This window comes from Crinia signifera, chromosome 2, assembly GCF_055691185.1.
Source record: "Crinia signifera chromosome 2, ASM5569118v1, whole genome shotgun sequence".
Classification (NCBI taxonomy): Eukaryota; Metazoa; Chordata; class Amphibia; order Anura; family Myobatrachidae; genus Crinia; species Crinia signifera.
The window spans coordinates 55152947-55172998 of record NC_139218.1 but is presented as its reverse complement, the minus strand read 5'-3'; the positions used below and the strand labels follow the sequence as shown (position 1 = coordinate 55172998).

The 20052-nt window shown below is 47.2% G+C and overlaps 1 protein-coding gene across 3 annotated transcripts; it reads right to left on the bottom strand.

Moving 5' to 3' along the window:
- Nucleotides 1-5403: 5403 nt before the first annotated feature.
- OVCA2 (OVCA2 serine hydrolase domain containing) lies at nt 5404-18282 on the bottom strand. Of its 3 annotated transcripts, none has more exons than XM_083172145.1 (3): nt 18147-18282; nt 15176-15363; nt 5404-7701 (listed from the first exon to the last, which is right to left on the bottom strand). In XM_083172145.1, exons 2-3 carry the CDS (start codon nt 15351-15353, stop codon nt 7199-7201), a joined length of 681 nt encoding a protein of 226 aa, XP_083028271.1. In that variant the 5' UTR covers nt 15354-15363; nt 18147-18282; the 3' UTR covers nt 5404-7198. The 3 variants fall into 3 exon arrangements, with proteins under 3 accessions (XP_083028271.1, XP_083028269.1, XP_083028270.1); XM_083172143.1 differs by having other exon boundaries at nt 18095-18270; XM_083172144.1 differs by lacking the exon at nt 18147-18282 and adding an exon at nt 17942-18085.
- Between the last annotated feature and the right edge of the window lie 1770 nt (nt 18283-20052).

Genomic DNA, 20052 nt, shown 5'->3' with positions numbered 1-20052 from the left:
CAGCAGCATTTCTGCGCATGCGCATATGCTTTGAGCGTGCAAACTCGGCTCTAAATCTGTTTGCCGAGTGCACACTCCCTGCGTTTCGAGTGGGGGGTGGAGAGGGGGGTGTGGGGTGCCGGCCTGGGCCGTTAGCATATGTGAACACCCAGCGTTTTATAGGCGTTACCATGAAAACCCTGGGCGTACACATGCTAATGCATTCGTGGCACACGTGCAGGGGCCTGGCAGCTGACATAACCCGATGTCAGCTGCCCACTCTATTCCCTGGATTTCTACACGCATATGAACGGGTGGTCTGGACTGGACCACCGTTACATATGCGTGCGCCTTCACCATCATTCAATGGTCGTCGACCATCGAAAGATGGGGAAGGTTCCCACTGGCATGCGGATGGATATTTATGTAAAACATCCATTCGCATGCCGGGCGAACGAACCCGGCGTGCAAAGGGGGCAGGCGTACCACCATTCGCAGGGAGGGTTCTGGATGACTCACAAAGGTGCTAAATCCCCCCAAGCGAGTCAACCAGAATAAGGGCCCAACTGCATGAACACTGGACACCTGAGTAATCCTCGGATTAAAACATAGGACCTAACTACTAAAAGAATCCGCAATCCATCTGATTTTTGAACGACTGTGAATTGCTCACATTGCATGACCGCATATTGGCAATATATATCCCTAAGCATAGCAATAGCAGTGTAGTGTGACAGGAAGGGGCAGTAACATGGCATTTTCTGGGTGGAATTCCTGGTTGGTTCTTTAGTAGATTACTGGAAGCCCTAGACTTCCTCAGATGTAAAAAAAAAACTGTTTGATGGTGGTTTGGTTACTGCAGCAGTTCTCACACTGTTAGTCCTGACCCCAATGTGGGTCCTGACCTTCTCAGCATGGGGTCGCGACTCCATGTTGCTGATCATCAGGCTGATTACTCTTCTAATCTCAGTCAGTGATTCAAGGAGTCTGCTGACCACACATGTGATGAGATGACCTTCTGCAGTCACTTGCTGGGGTCCTGTAATTATTTATCTGATGGGGTCCCAGAGCAAAATAGTTTGAGGTTACTGCCAATGGATCTGAGAATGCGTTGCTATTCACAATGCGTTCCAAATTTAGCAAGAGGCAGTTATTCTATCTTACTGGGTTGGCGACTTCTTGCTCACAGGCAACTGCTTTTTCTCTAATAACCCATGCTGAATTATGCCCATAAAATGGAAGATGCTCAATCAAGTAAGTAATGCACACTCAGATGCTGAAAGGTAGGGGTTGTTCTAAATTGTAAAGATACACAAAACATGTTATTCCCAAGCACACCTGGGGCATAAGCGATACGATTTGAAAAAAAAAAAAAAAACAACACATGGTAGTAGGTATTTCAGAGATCTAATGGTGTCCACACATGGGGCCTTATTCTGGTTGAATCGGTCGGATGCGTATTTTCGGACAGGAACCGAGTGTTCTTAGCCCCGCCTACCGTACGGATCGCTCACACCGTCCGAATGTGGTAAGACGCCAACCGAACGGACCGCGAGTGGATTTTTCTTGTGAACACCTCCTCCATCTGTGGGAACCTCCCCCATCCTCCGATGGTCGCCGACCATAGAATGCTGGATCAAGTGGGCAGGCAGCACCGAGTGCTCCAGGCATTTCTCCGTGCAAAAGCAGGGATATGGGCGGGCAGCTGGCATCCGGCTATGTTATATGTCCGCCCCCCACATGTGCGTCACGGACGCATTACCATATGAACGCCCATGAAATGCGGGGCATACGCATATGGTAATGAGCCCAAACAGCCCTTCATGCCCCTCTCCACCCCCTGTTCGGATTGTTCCAACCAATCGTTTTCTGTACAGAATTCACGCCGTATCAGACGTGCGCGGCGTTCGCACATGTCAGATACGCCTCTGCACATGCGCAAACACCAACCACCGGCCGTCCGTCCGCATTCGGAGCCATCCGACTTAACCCCCATAGTGTAGTAGACCTCCAATATCAGAGAAGCCTGGAGGCTTACCGTATATTTGTAAACATATGTAACTAATGGTGCCCACACGGTGCAATTATCGTGTGCATTTTGATCTTTTTAGTTCAAATCGCATCACGTCTAGTTCAAATCACACTGTGTTTATTTTCCCATGCGATGCGCGCTCCCGCATAGTCAATATTGCAAGGCAAAATAGTATGTGCATGCAGGATTTTTGTACTACATTGTACTATATACTATTGTAGTGTAGTGAAAATCTGGTGTAGTTCAAATCATCATTGTCTGTGCGGATCCTCCCTCACTCTCTCTACGGTAGTTTAAATTGCACAGTGTGTACAGTCCAACTCGCATAGCACACATTGTTAGGCTTAAATGGCACCAGGCACACTTCTCACCATGGGCCTTATTCTGGTTGAGTCGGATGGCTCCGAATGCGGACGGACGGCCGATGATTGGTGTTTGCGCATGTGCAGCTGGCATCCGGCTATGTTATATGTCCGCCCCCACACGTGCGTTACGGCCGCATTACCATATGTACGCCCAGCGTTTTCATGGGAACGCCCATGAAACGCGGGGCGTACGCATATGGTAATGAGCCCAAACAGCCCTTCACGCACCTCTCCACCGCCTGTTCGGATTGTTCCAACCGATCGTTTTCTGTACAGAATTCACACCGTATTCGGACGTGCACGGCGTTCGCACATGCGCAGATACGCCTCTGCACATGCGCAAACACCAACCATCGGCCGTCCGTCCGCATTCGGAGCCATCTGACTCAACCAGAATAAGGCCCATGGTGAGAAGTGTGCCTGGTGCCATTTAATCCTAACAATGTGTGCTATGCGAGTTGGACTGTACACACTGTGCAATTTAAACTACCGTAGAGAGAGTGTGGGAGGATCCGCACAGACAATGATGATTTGAACTACACCAGATTTTCACTACACTGCAATAGTATATAGAACAATAGCATGCAATGTAGTACAAAAATCCTGTATGCACATACTACAGTATTTTGCCTTGCAATATTGACTATGCGGGAGCGCGCATCGCATGGGAAAATAAACACAGTGTGATTTGAACTAGACGTGATGCGATTTGAACTAAAAAGATCAAATAGCACACGATAATTGCACCATGTGGGCACCATTAGTTACATATGTTTACAAATATACGGTAAGCCTCCAGGCCAACCTCAAGGCTTCTCTGATATTGGAGGTCTACTACACCATGGGGGTTATTCTGGTTGTCGGATGGCTCCGAATGCGGATGGACGGACGGTGGTGTTTGCGCATTTGCAGAGGCGTATCTGACATGTGCGAACGCCGCGCACATCTGAATATGGCGTGAATTCTGTACAGAAAACGATCAGTTGGAACAATCCGAACAGGGGATGGAGAGGTGCGCGAAGGGCTGTTTGGGCTCATTACCATATGCATATGCCCCGCGTTTCATGGGCGTTCCCCTGAAAACGCTGGGCATACGTATGGTAATACGGCCGTGATGCATGTGTGGAGGCGGACATATGACATAGCCGGATGCCAGCTGCCCGCCCATATCCCTGCTGCCCGAGTGGTCTGGAGCACTTGGTGCTGCCTGACCACTCGATCCAGCATTCGATGTTCGGCGACCATTGAATGATGGGGGAGGTTCCCACAGATGGAGGAGGTGCTCACATGAAAAATCCACTCGCGGTCCGTTCGGTTGGAGTCTTACCGCATTCGTACGGTGTGAGCGTACGGAAGGCGGGGCGAAGAACACTCGGTTTCTGTTCGAAAATACGCATCCAACCGATTCAACCAGAATAAGGCCCTGTATGACAACAGTACCCACTCTGGACCATATTATTGCCTACTATAATTGCTGTGTTGATGCCAAGACACAGCAATTGGCATCAGCTCACTCAGAAAACATCCAATTCCCGGTATGTTGCCAGTAGCAACCCCCAAAACCCAGCAACATGGCAATTGAGCATTTCCTTTACACCACCCTTTATCACTCTGATTAACAATGCTAGGAAAGCTACCAATTAATTGGCTAATACAGTAGGTCGGTTTTGGGATAATGGGTCGACAATGTCTAGGTCGAGCACTGTTGGTCGACAGTGACTAGATCGACACCTAAGAATGGTCAACATACCTTAGGTCGACAGTGACAGGTTGACACCAGCTTACGGTCGACATTTGCATGTCAACACTCACAAGTTTTTCATGTTTTTTGGTGTCTATGTTGACATATGTGGACATGAGCACCGTATACAGTAAGTGTACCGCTGTGCTCATAATGCTTCGGTTATGGTACCTCGCTGCGTTTGGCACACTATTATAGTCTAACTTTATGCCCACTCAGATAGTATGAACCAAGTCGGTAAAAATATAACCATAACCATGAAAAACTTGTCAATGTTTTGAGTGTCGACCATGTACATGTCGGCCTTAAACTTGTGTCAACCTTCTGTTATTGTTGTCCTAGGGTCAGCATTCTTAGGTGTCGACCTAGTCACTGTCGACCAATAGTGGTCAACCTAGTATGTCTTTCAAATAGTAATCCCATGAAAAAATTAGGACTTTTCACAATAACTCTTTTCTTGATTTGTTCTTTTCAAACTAAGAATAATGGCCCTTATTCTGATCGGTGCGGCCGGATCCGAATATGCGGCCAGGACCGTGCGTGCGAAACCCCGCCTTCCATACGGATCGCCAACTCCGTCCGTACGCGGTAAGAAGCTGGCCGAACGGACCGCACGTGTATTTTTCACGGAATACGCCTCCTCCATCTCAGGGAACCTCCCCCATCATTCGATGGTCGCTGACCATCGAATGCAGGGCCGAGTGCTCCACCAGCTCCCGCAACCTCAGACCACACGGACATTTTTCCGTGCAAAAGCAGGGATCTGGGCGGGAAGCTGACATCCGGCGATGTCATATGTCCGCCCCCTACACGTGCGTCACGGCCGCATTACCATACGTACGCCCAGCGTTTGCATGGGAACGCCCATGAAACGCGGGGCGTATGCATATGGTAATGAGCCCAAATAGCCCTTCACGCCCCTCTCCACCCCCTGTTCGGAGTGTTCACATTTCATGCGGGATTTGGCCGTACGCCCCGCTCGCACATGCGCAGAGACAAAACATCGGCGGCACGAACGCACGCGGATATTACCGCACAGATCAGAATAAGGGCCAATGTGACTGCCATGGAAACAAGTCACATGGAGCACGATATAGTGAGCAGAGGGGCTTTGGAACATTACTCTGGACTCTTGTTTTCTTTGTGCAATCGGTACTTGTGTACACGGTGCCTATGATCGCAGATCGAATCGTATGCAAATCGTATGCGATATTACATGCGATTTGCTTACAATTTGCATATGATTCGATCTGCGATCATGGGTGCCGTGATAATACACAAGTACCGTGCAATCACATTGAGAGACTGATAGCCTGTGTTTGTGTAGCAGAATGAATGCCTGGAGGCCAGACTTGTTTTCTTTAAGAGATATTTTTGTAGAAATAAATGCTTTTGATGCAAATACAAAACAAACAAACAAAACAATATTACTTGCATCTATCTATGCACAACGGACTCTAGCAATAGAACACAGTCATCCAAAGCTAATTAGCAGAGTGGGACCTACTGTACTCAAGACTACATTATGCTCTAAGCTATTTTATAACAGCTGCATACAGTCTTAATATGCTTTTACACCCCCATGTCATGACAAAATGTATTTGTAAATAAATTGGGAGTTATTGGTCCTTTTATTTGCCATAGTGTTTGCTGCCGGATACAGAGATGCCTGTGTACCTTTGCCTTGGTAATATTTAAAGCAGTGTTTTAAGGGGTTCCCAAACTTTTTGGAATCATGTTACCCGATAATATCAGAATTTTATCCACGACACCCCTATGCCAAAAGTTTTTATATGGAGAAATGAAATAAACTGTATATTTAATTAAATAAATTGTGTTTATATGTCATATTTAGGTTGAGGGACAAGATTTTCTTCTGTTTGTACACACATCTTATGATTGGCAGCCACAACCACTGGTTTTGCCTATTACATTGTCAATAATTAATTTAAATTGGTCCTGGAACACCAACCCGAGGCTCCTGAGGCACGCCAGGGTGCCACGGCACAGAGTTTGGGAACCACTGCTTTTTGCACTTATTGCTTCATCTGCACTAGGGGCATAAGCCAGGTCTCAACCCCAGAAATACAAATCACGCAAAGTACAGAGTGTTGCCTCAGTTTTTTAGGGGTGCCAAGGCCAGGGTCTCCATCTTCTGACAGAGCTTTCCTGACATCGTCAACAAAGCTTGGTGGTGGCCTTTGTGACCTCATGGGACACTCAGCCAGCAAATGGTTCCGCCAGTAGAATGATGCTATGGACATATCGCTGCATCACACATGCATACAGGAGGCGTCTACTCATACCAGACGCCCAATGCTGCATTACCACATCGGAGCATCGCTGCTGCTTCCAAGTAAGCGGCAGTGATACTCACTCTGCCCACATGTGAATCAGGCCCTATAGTAGATGCTTAATCCACTCTGAAAGAGTCAATAAGATCCCACAGGCCACCGTCAAAAATCATGCTCACCTATAACTTTTGCTTTGTGACCCTTAGATGCTGAATGGGTTAAAGCAGCAGTCCATCACAAATGAGCTTTCATTTTTCACATCAGTGCTTTGTACACAACTGACATTTAACATTCAGTATTTTAATTGCCAAGGGGAAATGAACCTTTAAATCAGCTTTTTAAAGGGAAAGCTGGGAGAGGATGGAGCACTACATTCACTTGTGAGGCACTGTCGGTGACGGATGTGATAATATTTGAAGTATGGCCATCCGTGTCTGTGAAAGTGGGGCTCCTAAGGCAATAGAGATGAATATGGGACACAGCTAACAAAAGAAGTTGAAAACATATGAAGGGGTTGCCTGGAGTACACAGTGACCTCCACGGGCCAATTACATGCCTAGAAGGCCGTAGTGTATGGCAACAACACTGCAGCACTAAACTGGTTAACAAATTCCTATGCAGTAAAACACGGGACTGTTTATTTGAGCTTTCGGAAATATTTCCCTAAAGGGAAATTCATCACTTTGAAAGACAAACTTCATGTCAGCTGCAAAGACATCTGTAATTCCGGCACTGCCAGGTGGTTGAGGCTCAAAATTAATATATCCCCCCCCCCCCCCATACCGACTTATTTACGGAAAGAGTCCAAAAATGGGAAGTATACTTTCTTCTGCGCAGCACACACTGGTATGTAGTGTCCTCCTGGATGTGTGAGTATAACCGGATTCACAAAGTGGGAGGATAGCTCTTGGCTCATTTCTCCTGGGATAACCCGATCCGTGTCACCATAGACATGGAGTGAAGGAACACTGATGGGCTCTTTGTAAAAGTCTGTGTGGTCACATGCGAGGCTCTTGAATCCGGCAACTAGTATAGCAAAGTCGAACTGAAAGCGGGGATCTCCTCGCTGCTTTAACGCGCACAGAACGGCCAACAAGGCAGCTCCCTGGCTGAAACCCAAAACACCACTGAAAGGCCCAAGTTCTGAAAAAGCCTTAGCCACAGCATTGAGGGATTGCTCTAAACCTGAGCATGACTTGGTCTCATCCGTGGCATTAAAATGAGCTTTCTCAGGGTCTGAGAACCACCAGGCTCTGCTGTCCTCACGTGGATCATCCTCACCATCAGCATCTAAAGACAGGAGACGCAACAATATCAATCAGTCAATATTCAACTTGCAGAACATTTGCATAGCCTTTCAAATGAGTACTTGGCATTATACATAACTATGCAGTCTTTATACAAAGGAAACCAGGTAAAACATTGCAAATTATGTTTATATAAGCATTGCTCCCATGCAGCACTGCTGCTTATACTGTACATCGGAATCCAGTGAATCCTAGCATAGCATCTTATTACTGTACACTATAGGCCCCCATACACTATGCAACTTGCCTGCAATTTGGGCTCTTTTCCTGCAAGTGCAGCGATCAATTGCAGGAAAAGAACCCAAATTGCAGGTGAATGGCAGGAGGTCAGATGCGATGTGCAGCCTTCCGAGTCGCACACCCGGTCGGAGAAGCAATCTGCAGTATTGCTTCTGATTCAGACAGGCTTTATTAGGGATCGCATGTAATACTGTATATAGCATGCAAACCTTCCTGGGCAGCTCAAGTGGGCATTGTGTGCAACATCTTTGAGGGGAGAAGTAGCTGTAATGTATGGGGACCTTAAGTGCGGTGCTGTATTCCACGGTTGGTGTCCAGTATCAACGAAAACAAAATGAATATAGGGAGAAATACTTATTTGGATGAGAACACTTCTATATTCCAAACTTCAATTTGCAAAAATCTAAATTTTACTTGCACTTCTGCATTCACTAGGAATCTGTAATACAGCATTTTATAGTTTGAAATGAAGTCTCACAGCTAAATATCAGTTTGAATATTCTGCCTTGTTCTGGCGGGGTTGTTTGCCATTTTTCTGATGCTATTCATGAAAGTTTATTTACCAATCCAAAGTCCACATCCACATTTTACACTGCACCCTAAAAGACACATCTATATAATTAACAACACCGAAAAATGGGCCTGATTCAGAGTTGATCACAAAAGCCAACTATTTCTCAAATGGACAAAAACAGGTGGGGCAATGTAACATGCAAAGAGAGTTAAGGCCCCCCTACACCAGGCAAGTTACATGCAATATGGGCTGATTTCCTGCAACTGTGATCAATCGTAGGAAAAGAGCCAAAATTGCATGTGAATGAGATGCACGGAGCCTGTGAGTCGCACTGGCTGCAGAAGCAATCTGTTGAATCCCAGGCTTGGCTGGGATTGCATGCGATATATCGCATGCGATCCTGCCACCCGGGACCTTTCCGTGCGGCTCAAAGGGCGACTTCTCCAAGGAGAGAGCTTGCCCTAGTGTATGCCCAACATTAGATTTGGACAAGTTATTTTGTTTCTGTGCAGGGTAAATACTGGCTGTTTTATTATTACAGTTTCAACAAAACCGACCCAGATCTAAAGGGCCATACACATTACAAAGTAATGAATCAGGCCCACTGTTTGAATGGGTCTGCCACAATGGGAATGGCTAGACAGTTGCTAGCTGTCTCTATATGCACAAGCTTGATAAAAACATACCCACAACTACTGCTATTTTCATATGCTTCTACAGTCATCTTTCCTCAACCAATGTTTGCTTATGCCTCAACATGATCCCAATATTGCAAGGACATCATCTTACTTCTGTAAAAATGTCATTCAGAAAGCTTCCTAAGACTCTTTATAAATAAGATTGCAAGCATACATTTCTGGGAATCTCTGTGGCTTAGTTACCAGGCTTGGACTAACGGCCAAATATATTGAATGGTCTTACTCATTATTGACAGAAAAATGAAGATATTTTTTTTTTAGACTGGTTGAAGATTGCTAGTCTGCCCCTTGTGAAGAAATGAGAAAGTACTTCTCTGTAGGGGAGAAGGCACATTGAGCTAGGGATAGGAATTCTCAGCAAACACTTGTCTTTTTTTTATAAAGACAACAAAAATGTAAGCACTGCCACATATACAGTACAGTAGGTGATCAGTTCGGATAAACAGGCCAGGGCAGTGAGTGACTATAAAACACTGCTTGCCAGATCCCAATTGCTAAAGTAATATAGTCCATACATCAGTTGGGTAAATCCCTGATTACCTTATGCTGATCCGCTGGTAGGTGGATTCCGATGGGTTGGAATCATTGGGTCTAGAGCAAGTTGGTCGACAATCGTTAGGTCGACATCGTTATGGAGAAAGGTTGACATGGGGAAAGGTCAACATGTGATAAGGTTTAGAGGTCAATAGGTCAACACAAGCATTAGGTCGACAGTGTCTAGGTCGACAGTCAAAAGGTCGACATGGGATTTTTCACTGTTTTTCGACCCGAATGTCGTCACAGTCGACATGGACACAGTTTCCAGTGCACCGCATCCCCTCGCAATGCTTCGGGCGCGGTGCCTCGATGCGCTCAGCAAACTATTTTATTCTCCCACCACGCCCTAGTGGATGGTAGGGCATGAAATACCACCTGTTGGCACATGTCGGCTCAAAAAACAGTGAAAAACCCCATGTCGACCTTTTGACTGTCGACCTAATGCTTGTGTCGACCTAGAACCATGTCGACCTTACGATTGTCAACCAACTTGCTGTAGACCCAATGACCATATCCCATTCCGACGATCCCCAATTTCTCGGGTGGTTGCCAAAATGCAATACAGTATGTTAAAAATCCCTGACTAGTAAAAGGCTGGATGTGCTAATACAGTATTTCCACCCAATCATTAGTAGAATGGAAAACTGGCCCAATACATTAGTGATGTATGGGCCCCTTTAGAAAGAGGAGATACTGTAAGATGTTGAAGAACTTTTGAGACAGTGTTCCCAGCAATATAACACAGGTGTACTAGATATATACTTGAGAACGGAGTATATGGTGTCTAGGACACTTTTGAAGTAGCTGAAAAATGTGTTCATTCTACAGATAGGATGAGATTACTTTTGGCACAATGGGGCAAATGTAATTGCTGACAATGATCTCACCTGGCCGACTTTGCACATAGTAGTTTACAGAAGAAGGATCTTGCACAAAGGGCCTGATTCAGACCTTTTTCCTAGGCAGCGTATATGCATTGTTTAGCGAGCAGTTAAATGCCCCCCCCCGACGAACTCCCGCCCCCTTCCTGCCGACCAAATCCCCTCACTAGCATGTGAGCCGTTTTGGTCGCATACAAATCCACTTGCATGAGGCCGCACGGAAGAGAAATAATTTGATGGTCGCTCACCATCGAATGATTTTTCTTCCCTTCGCATATAAAAGTAAGGCTAGACTTACTTCTATTCTGGCCGAAGGTAGACAAATTTGGGGCGGCTGTTGACTTCATGTGACATCAGCCCAGCGTTTCTATAGGTGCGCCACCATTTTTGTGGCCACGACCATGTCTGCCCTCTGTCCACCCATCCAGGACCAAATGCCTCGGCAAGTGTGATGGTCATGGAAGGTGTTCGCTCCTGCGGTTTGCCCATGCGCAAACCCCAACAACCGGCCTGGGTAGCAAATTCGGCCCGCACAGAGCAGGTCTGAACCGACCTCAAGGTGCCCCCCCATACCCGGTTAAAGGAGCTTATTACCTGCTCCCTTGGGGGTCCTCCAGGGGGGGCACCATTAAGTTCTCCTGGGGCAGCAACATTGATGGGGGGTGGGGGCGGGCGGGCTCCAGCAGTCCTCAGCCGGGGCCTGTAGGCTGGAATTCTCTGCCATCGCAGTCGTGGCTGCAGCCAAATGGATCTCAGACATGGCTGCAGAAAGTATCTGGTGGTCCATCATCAGAGGTTCCTGGGCCGGTGGTGCTGCTGGGGGGCCGCAGCGCTGCCCGACCCCCGGCTGGGTGTCACCGCGTCCTGCGTCAGGGGACACTCGGTGATCACCTTCCTCCACCTGCCTCCTCCTCAGCCTCCGCCACAACACTCTGGAGGCCGGGGATGGGAGCTCCATGGATGGGATATCGGCGGCTCCATGTTTAATAAACGTGTGAGTTTTACTGTTTGTTTTTTCTTTATGCCTGAAATGTTTATTTTAGAATTTTTACATTTCTTAGTCTGTCCTGCTGGCATTTCTTGCTTAATATCTGTGGCTCCTGTATGCAAATGATCATGAAGAAACAAAGCCTGCAGTAATCTATTACAGTGCAAAGTGATTTGGGGACAGGATAGAAAATGTCATTACAACAGCTCCTTCCTGTTCTTAGCATATTATCATATACACCAATGAGTAGTTAACCTTTATATCCAATACCCAGATTAAGCCTTGAAGTCGGCTTTGCTATTAATGATTCAATTTAGAATTAATAATGTATTTTACATATTATTATTTAACATAGCAGGATAACAATGGGGAAATATGGGGAAATTAGGCACCGGCACAAAGTAATGCTGCAATTAAAATGTAATATAAAATATCTAGTTTATTAGTAAGTTGTAAATATTAGGAGAATAACACAAAACTAGTGTTCATTCTAGCACCTGCTTTCTTTGAAAACCCATGCAGTTCCTCTTCCCTGCCTGGGGCGTCGCTGTCTGCTGTAATGCTTCCAGCAGAGTGTGGTCTGTATATCAGCACTGATCTGCAAACCAGACATGTGCTAGAAACACCACAGCAGACAGCGACACCCCAGGCAAGGAAGAGGAACTGCATGGGTTTTCAAAGATAGCGGGTGCTAGAATGAACACTACAAAACCAAGGAATTTATTCATGTAGCAGGGAAAGAACTTTATCAGTAATAATAGGGCTTTTCAGTGCTTCCTCTCATTCTAAGAAGGGGTTACTGTGGAGGAATCTCAGATTTCTCCAGCGGTGCCCCATATCAGTATAGATATCACTTTTCCATACAGTAGTATGCCCAGAGCAATTCATAAAAGCACGGAAAGCTCAGCTTCTCCAAAAGAATTTTCCATCAGAGGATGGTGTAATTAGCATCCTGAGGGCAGAAAAAGCAGTGAAGCCTACCGTCTCTCTGCCTCCTTCCCATCCTCGCCACCCCTTCTTTGTCACCAGCCAATCATGGTAGCCCTGGCAGATTGTAAGCAAGTATGCGAGCAGGGACTTTTTGACTATCTGTTGTATCACTGTTTCCAATTGTAAAGCACACACGATAAAGACCACTGCTAACTATAGTTTAATGCATATCATCTAGGGTGTAATATCATTAACAATGCATACTCCCATAAGTCGTTAGCGATATACTTCATTGTCTGTACATGCAAGACGATGAAGGACATCGTAGGGAGAGCATGTGAACGCATCATATTAAGTGATACCTGTGTGTTTTCCTCCAGTTGCAGCCTCGTATTAGCTGAAAACAGGGCTGCATTCTGGGATTTTGTTACGCCTTTCCGAGGAAGGCAAAACAATATTCCAGATGAGCTGTTGTGAGCCTATTACCCGCATCGATCTTAAGGTACCTATACACTAGTGTGGTTTGGGCACTTTTTCTCAGATTCTGACAAATCGGGCGGATAAATCGGATGAAAAAATGGTCAAATTGTCAAATCTGACTCATGCGTATTGAATCAGAGATGAGGATCGCAAGGGCTGAATTATAGATGTATAGGATCCCACAGCCTTGCTTGGATTGCATACAATACATTGTATGCAAAGGACCAGATACTGGGGGTTATTGTAGTTCACTCGCAAAAGCACAATCACTCTCTAATGGACAAAACCATGTGCACTGCAGGTGAGGCTGATGTAACATGTGCAGAGAGAGTTACATTTGGGTGAGGGTTGGACCTCAAACTGATATCTATATTGCAGTGTAAAAATAAAGCAGCCAGTATTTACCCTGCACAGAAACAATAAAACACCCAAATCTAACTCTCTCTGCACATGTTTGTTACATCAGCCCCACCTGCAGTGCACATGGTTTTGTCCATTAGAGAGTGATTGTGCCTTTGCGAGTGAACAGAATAACTCTCACTGTGTATTGTATACAATCCTGCCACCCAGGAAGCTGCCGGACAATTCACGAGGGATGGCATGCGACATCTCCCCTTGTATGGGCACCTTTAGTAGTAGATATGATTAGAGATACAGTAGAATAGAGATGTTTGCAGTAGGATAATGAAATGTTTGTTATTTTGTTGTTTTGGTTTATCTCACACTGTTTATTTTGCTTAAGCTAAAAGGCTGATTTATTTTATGACGGTTGGAAAAGGAAATGAGAAGACTCTACTGGAGATCTGCCAGAGATTACGCTGACAGGAGAGTGATTACATAGACCCCCTACATATTTTTGAATGTGTCTTATGGAGTGTTTGGTTATGTCTGGTGCCATGCAAGCGTTATGTAACAGCAAGTCCATAAATATGCATATCTGTGTCTAATAAAATAAATATTTTATCGTTTTACACATCTCTCACTTTGTATGCATTGTAGGCAGGGATATACTGTGCATACTCAGGGACTAATTCAGAACTGATCGATCAACTTCAAATTTACAGATGACTGTGAGTACATAGTCATCACCCACACAGAAAGAAAACCTGCCCTGTGCAAATCTGCAAGAGAATTGCAAATGGATCGCTATTCGCCATTATCTGCAAATCCAAACGCAATTCACTTACCATATAATGATTCCCATTCTGTGCAAATGTAAGCCTGGCCCTTCCATAACTCTGCAACAGAGATAGGTGGAACAAGTCCACCCACAAAGAGCGACTTCCAGCCTGTCAAATTGCAAAGGGATTGCAATTACATATTAACGCTATTTATGTCACTTTTTTGGCTCACGCATGAGCGCAACGATCCGCCTAGATATGCAATCTTTCAATAATCGGTAGGATTGTGATTTCGCAAATTAGCAATCTGGTCTGAATAACCCCTTCAGTTCTTTAATTTGAAAATAACAAAGTGTAACTAAACGCACTTATAAGTGATACCCCTTTTACACCGCCTCAAAACCCTGGGTCTTGATTACGCCATCCTCGGCGGGTCAGAGGCGGTGTAAATGTGTCACGCCGTGTCCCTTTACACGGGACTTCTACCCAGGTCCTGACCTGGGTAGAACACGGCTAGGACCTGGGTAGAGGGCGATGTAAATGGGTACACCGGGCTGGATGATGGGGCTCCCATTTACATCAATGGGGGACGTACAACCTGCGGACCGCAGCGTCCACAGGTTGGACGGAGGGGCACAGGGAGGGCCTGCGTTGCTGTCTGCTTTACTCTGCAGGCAGCGGAGGAGGTGAATGGATGCCTGTGTGTGCCATCCATTCACCTCCCAGCATGGCGATCGGTGTATCCGGTGGGGAGCACCAGAGCCACAACGTGTATATGGTTTGATGGTGAGTTACCGCGGTCCCGGCGCTTGGAGATGATGTCATCTCCAAGCGCCACCTCCGTCTACACTGCAGGTGGGCACCGCAGTGTAAATGGAGTAAATCCCGGATCCGACCCGGCTTGGATCCTTCTTCCAAATGCCGGGTCGGATTCGGGATTTTTGGTGTAAAAGGGGTATTACTTTGTATTGAATAAATTCCTAATGAATCTGCTATGATTTACATCTTGGAGCTGTAACCCACAATTGCAACAGACAGGGGTCGTGTGTTAATATTGTTATATATTACCTGAGCATGGAATAACTAAGGGGGCGCTGATCATCACAATCTCTGCATGGTTTTTCAGGTTCTTCCTCAGAGACCCCGTCCTCTCCCAGAAACTCTGCTCGTTCTGACGGTAACCGTGCAGCGCCAAAATCCTCAGAACTTGTTTAGAAGAGCTATTCACAACTGAAGGAGCCGCCATCTTGTTACACCTGGAACGCAGAGAGAACATCAAGATGATTCTGACTATGACAGGGCCAATATGGCACGGCACAAGTAGGCATGGTCAATCATTGGTGTTCCAGCTACATTACAAATATAGGTCAATTTTGAGACTTGTAGTTTGCAATTTGATGGCCACAGTCTATCAAAGTTTGTGTCTGTGGAGTCTATGGAGCCCATTTATTAGTTGATATTTGCGACTAAATCCGGTTAGCCACAAATATTAAGCATCACCTGAATGTATGTAGGAGGGACCTCAGCAGGAATCTCTGATCCCTTCTGCCCGCCACACGTTACTATGGGGGATGCAAAGCTGCACGTTGTATCAGCATTGGGCAGCATCACTTCGGGTCCATGGGCCAATCTGAGAGAGTGGTAGCCCATGGACTACAGACCGCACTGCTGGCGGTCTGTCAGCGATGAACACGCAAGTGCAGGCACCCGGCTAACTGCATTGCAGGGATGGGCTCCTTTCTGAGTCCTGTCCCTCCGTGTGCAGGATCATACATCCCTGCGATAGGATCAAATACCACAGTGCGATCCTGGGCGTATATTCCACCCACATTGTATATGCAATCCTTAATAAATGGGCCCCTATATATCTGCTAAAACAACACTCAACAAATGTGAGATTCCAGTGGCTGTCATTGATGCTGAAACAAAATCCATCACAGATAACATTATTTACTGAAGATCTCAGCATTTTCCTTTGGTATAGAATAAGCAGAAAGAGAACTAGAGGGTTATGCATTTGGCAAGTGTAATTTACTGCAATATAATGAAATTTTGCATGCAAGTGTGTATAAAGTATATTATAGATCAGTGGTCAGGGAACTCGGTCCTCATTACCCCACGCAGTGCATGTTTTGCAGGTCTCCTCACAGAATCACAAGTGAAATAATTAACTCCACCTGCGGACCTTATAAAATGTGTCTGTGAGTAATTAGGACACCTGTGCACCTGCTGGGTTACCAGCAAAACATGCACTGTGTGGGGTAATTAGGACCGAGTTCCCTGACCACTGTTATAGATAAATGTATTAAATATCATAAACATTTTCACTGAGAAAAGGGGACCAGACTCTCACAATTTACCACGAGACTTTTCCTGTGATACTTCTCTCCCAGCACCGCGTACTGGGGTTCCCAGGTACTTCTGCCTTCCTTGGCATAACGGCAGTGCCGAATTTCCCATTAGGCACGTGCCTAGGGGCGGCACATGTTTGGGGGCGGCACTTGGATGCTTCTGTTGCTGCTGTCAGCCTGAAATGTACCAGTAACTGCACAATATCCACTGTACTGTTCCATATTCATCTTGTATAGAGTGTACATGGATATGGCATGCAGATACTGTCCCTGTAATCTGTCCTACTTACTTATTCTATTCTATCAAAATGAGGGCTTATAAATAATCAATAAAAATAATGCAATTAGGCAGGGGGTGGGGGCATTATTGTTGTGCCTACGGGCGCCCTCACGGTACTTATGTAGTATCTGGGCTGCCGATTTTTTGATTGTATGCCTTAAGTTAAGGCATACAATCAGATGCGATGCGATATCACATCGCATCGCATCCGACCATGCGATGCGATGCGATGCCCCGATTTTTCCATAGGATTCAATGTTAAAATGGACTGAGTCCATTTTAACATGGAATTCAATGGGAAAAAGGGGTCCTTTTCATACCCCTACTATCCAAGTGGGCATGGAGTTGGATATAAACCTGTGGCGAGCGTAGCGAGCCACCGAGCCCGAAGCGTGGCGAGCGAAGCGAGCCCCGCGAGGGGACGGTATTCTGTGTCCCCTCGCGGGGCTCGCTACGCTCGCCACAGGTTTATATCCAACTCCATGCCCACTTGGATAGTAGAGGTATGAAAAGGACCCCTTTTCCCATTGAATTCTATGTTAAAATGGACTCAGTCCATTTTAACATTGAATCCTATGGAAAAATCGGGTCCATCGCATCGCATCGCATGCGATATGGTCGGGTGCGATGCGATGCGATGGACCCGATTTCAAAATCGGCAGCCCAGTTACTACATAAGTACCGCCCTCACTCCTAAATCTGCCCCTGCATAACGGTTGTGACTAGTTCCCCTTCGCTGTAAGGACCTGGAGAGGAGGCGGTATGAGGAGGAGCAAGGTTTGAACAAGGGACTCAAATAGACCCGTGCGGGCTTGCTGCGCTCATAGAATTTTATGGCAGAGAAAAACCACTTGGCCCATCTTGTCTAGTTCCCATGCTTTGGGCACGGTGCCTCGCTTTGCTCGCCACCTGGTTATCAAAGGCAACCAGTAGTGGCGTGGATAGTGAAGGAACAGCCCTCCCTGCCCAAAACATACATGACTAGTCAGGGTCAGTTTGGGTCCCTTGTTCCAACCTTTCTCCTACTCTCCCCGCCCCTTCTCCTCCGCAGGTCCTTATGGCGAAGGGGAGATGAGATAGTGATGTGCAGGCCCGGTTGGCACAGCCTCACCCAGCATAGTCCACAGTTTTGACTATAAAAACGATTAGAATAACTTATATTAACTATGTATTATTCTAATCAGTTTAATAGTCATAACTCACCATCAAACCATATACACGTTGTGTAACTCTGGCTCTGGTGCTACTAGCGACACGTGTTGCTGCTGCCGCTGAGTTACAGATTCTGCATCCATTCAGCGTGTACATTATACACTGTTCTGGTATATCTACTGGCAAAACACGGGCCCGGCTTACGTCATTTAGCACTACTTCCCCAGACAGAGGCTGACGATTCCGCATCACGAACCTGCCAGGGCCGGGAGTGGAGACGTCACGGAGGGTAGTTTTGCCCTTTGGTGTAATGGCCGCGGCTGCTATAAGATAGGCGCATGCGCACACTATTGCTGCCTAAGCTGCACTGCTCACAAGTGTATAGACAGGGGGAGTGGCGTTCTACTTCTGTGCAACGTGATGCCGGTCAGTATGGGCGACTGTGTCACGTTCGTATACCCAGATACGGCGCCCCCGCCCGGCCTTTGCTTCTTTCTATAGACTTCCCTAGGAGTGCGCTGGAATGCTGCATCCTACATATACGTTTCAATTAGATGAGAGAGGGTCTTGCATGCTTACAGTTAGGGATGCCAATCCCGGGGCATTTTTTCAATCCCGGGATCCGGGATTGAAAAATGCTCAATCCCGGGATTCCCGGGATCCCGGGATTGGCATCTGCACCAAAAAAAAACATTTTTAGCATAGGACCCACCCCGGCCGACCCGCACATCTACTTACATTAGGGTGCGGGCGGGCGGCCGGGAGTGGGTTTGGAGGTGCACGGTGCCTCCCAGTAAGTGCACCTCCATAGAAGACAGCAGGCGGGCGGCGGAGAAGAGGCGGAGGCGGGCGGAGTCAGGCCGGCGTGCTGGCGGGCGGCGGAGAAGAGGCGGGTAGGCGGTCACTGGTGACGTGTGGCCTGCGCAGCGTGACCTCTACTGTCAAGCTACGCAAGCCGCACGCCGGGTCAGGTTACGGGAACAGCCGGGCAGCGTCTGAGCGAGTGCTCAGACGCTGCCCGGCATTAGACTGCGCATGCGCAGTCTAATCCCGAAATCCCGGGATTGGATTCTCCAATCCCGGGATTGAAATCCCGGACTTTTTTAGGCCAAATCCCGGGATCCCGCTGATCCCGATCCCGGGATTGGCCACACTACTTACAGTATTTGTGTTCTCACCTTCTCAGCTCCAGCGGTGTAGCTATGTGCCATGGTGCCCGGAGCAAGGGTTTCGTCCCCCTTCCCAAAAAATTGCACTGTACTGCCCATTCCACATACTACCACACACCGTAATACCTATTAAACATAATGCCAGCCACCGTAATGCCCATTACACATAACGCCACCCACCGTAATGCCCATTACACATAACGCCACCCACCGTAATGCCCATTACACATAATGCCACCCACCGTAATGCCCATTACACATAACGCCACCCACCGTAATGCCCATTACACATAACGCCACCCACCATAATGCCCATTACACATAACGCTGGCTACTGTAATGCCCATTACACATAATGCCACAGAGCAGCAGGGGGGGGGGGGGGGCAACATTGGCCAGGGGGCCAGCAGGGGGCAACTTAGGGGAGCACAGCCACTGCCAGTCTGACACAGCTGCAGCCACAGGGGATAAGGGGGGTCTCCCTCAGAGCTGACTGGCACAGTGCAGCGCGCACACAGTCATACTCACAGTCAGAGGCGCGCCGACCAGCCAAACAGCATTGCGCACCATTGCTTGTCAACTCGGGCGGACGGGTGCCGGTCTTTTACCAGGTGCCGCATGTGACTGTATAGGAGGACAACGGCTTACGGGCGGGAGGCGATCAGGCACAGCATCAGTCATTTGCGGTACGTGCCCGTGCCGCTGCCCTGCACCGGTTCGGCATCTGGAGCTTGTGCTCCACCGGCTCTGCCCTCCCCACTATAGCATCGACAGAGAGCGAGTGCTGCTGTGAGCTTGCCGAATCAAATAATATGAGCAAACTCACAACTCCTGGAGAGGACAGCGAACTGACGGTCTGTCACCAGCGTTTCCAGAACGTGATCCTGCATCCCACGCAGTTCTAGGGTTCCCCTTATATGGCAAATCCATGCACACTTCCATATCACTGCCATTATCACATCTATGATGATAATACTGAAATCTACTGCTCCT

Excerpts from the sequence above, each read along its gene's own strand:
- OVCA2 (XM_083172143.1), bottom strand. Across the intron at positions 7,702-15,175 it reads CTTAGTTATTCCATGCTCAG|ATGCTGATGGTGAGGATGAT; the intron begins GTAATATATAAC and ends TCCTGTCTTTAG.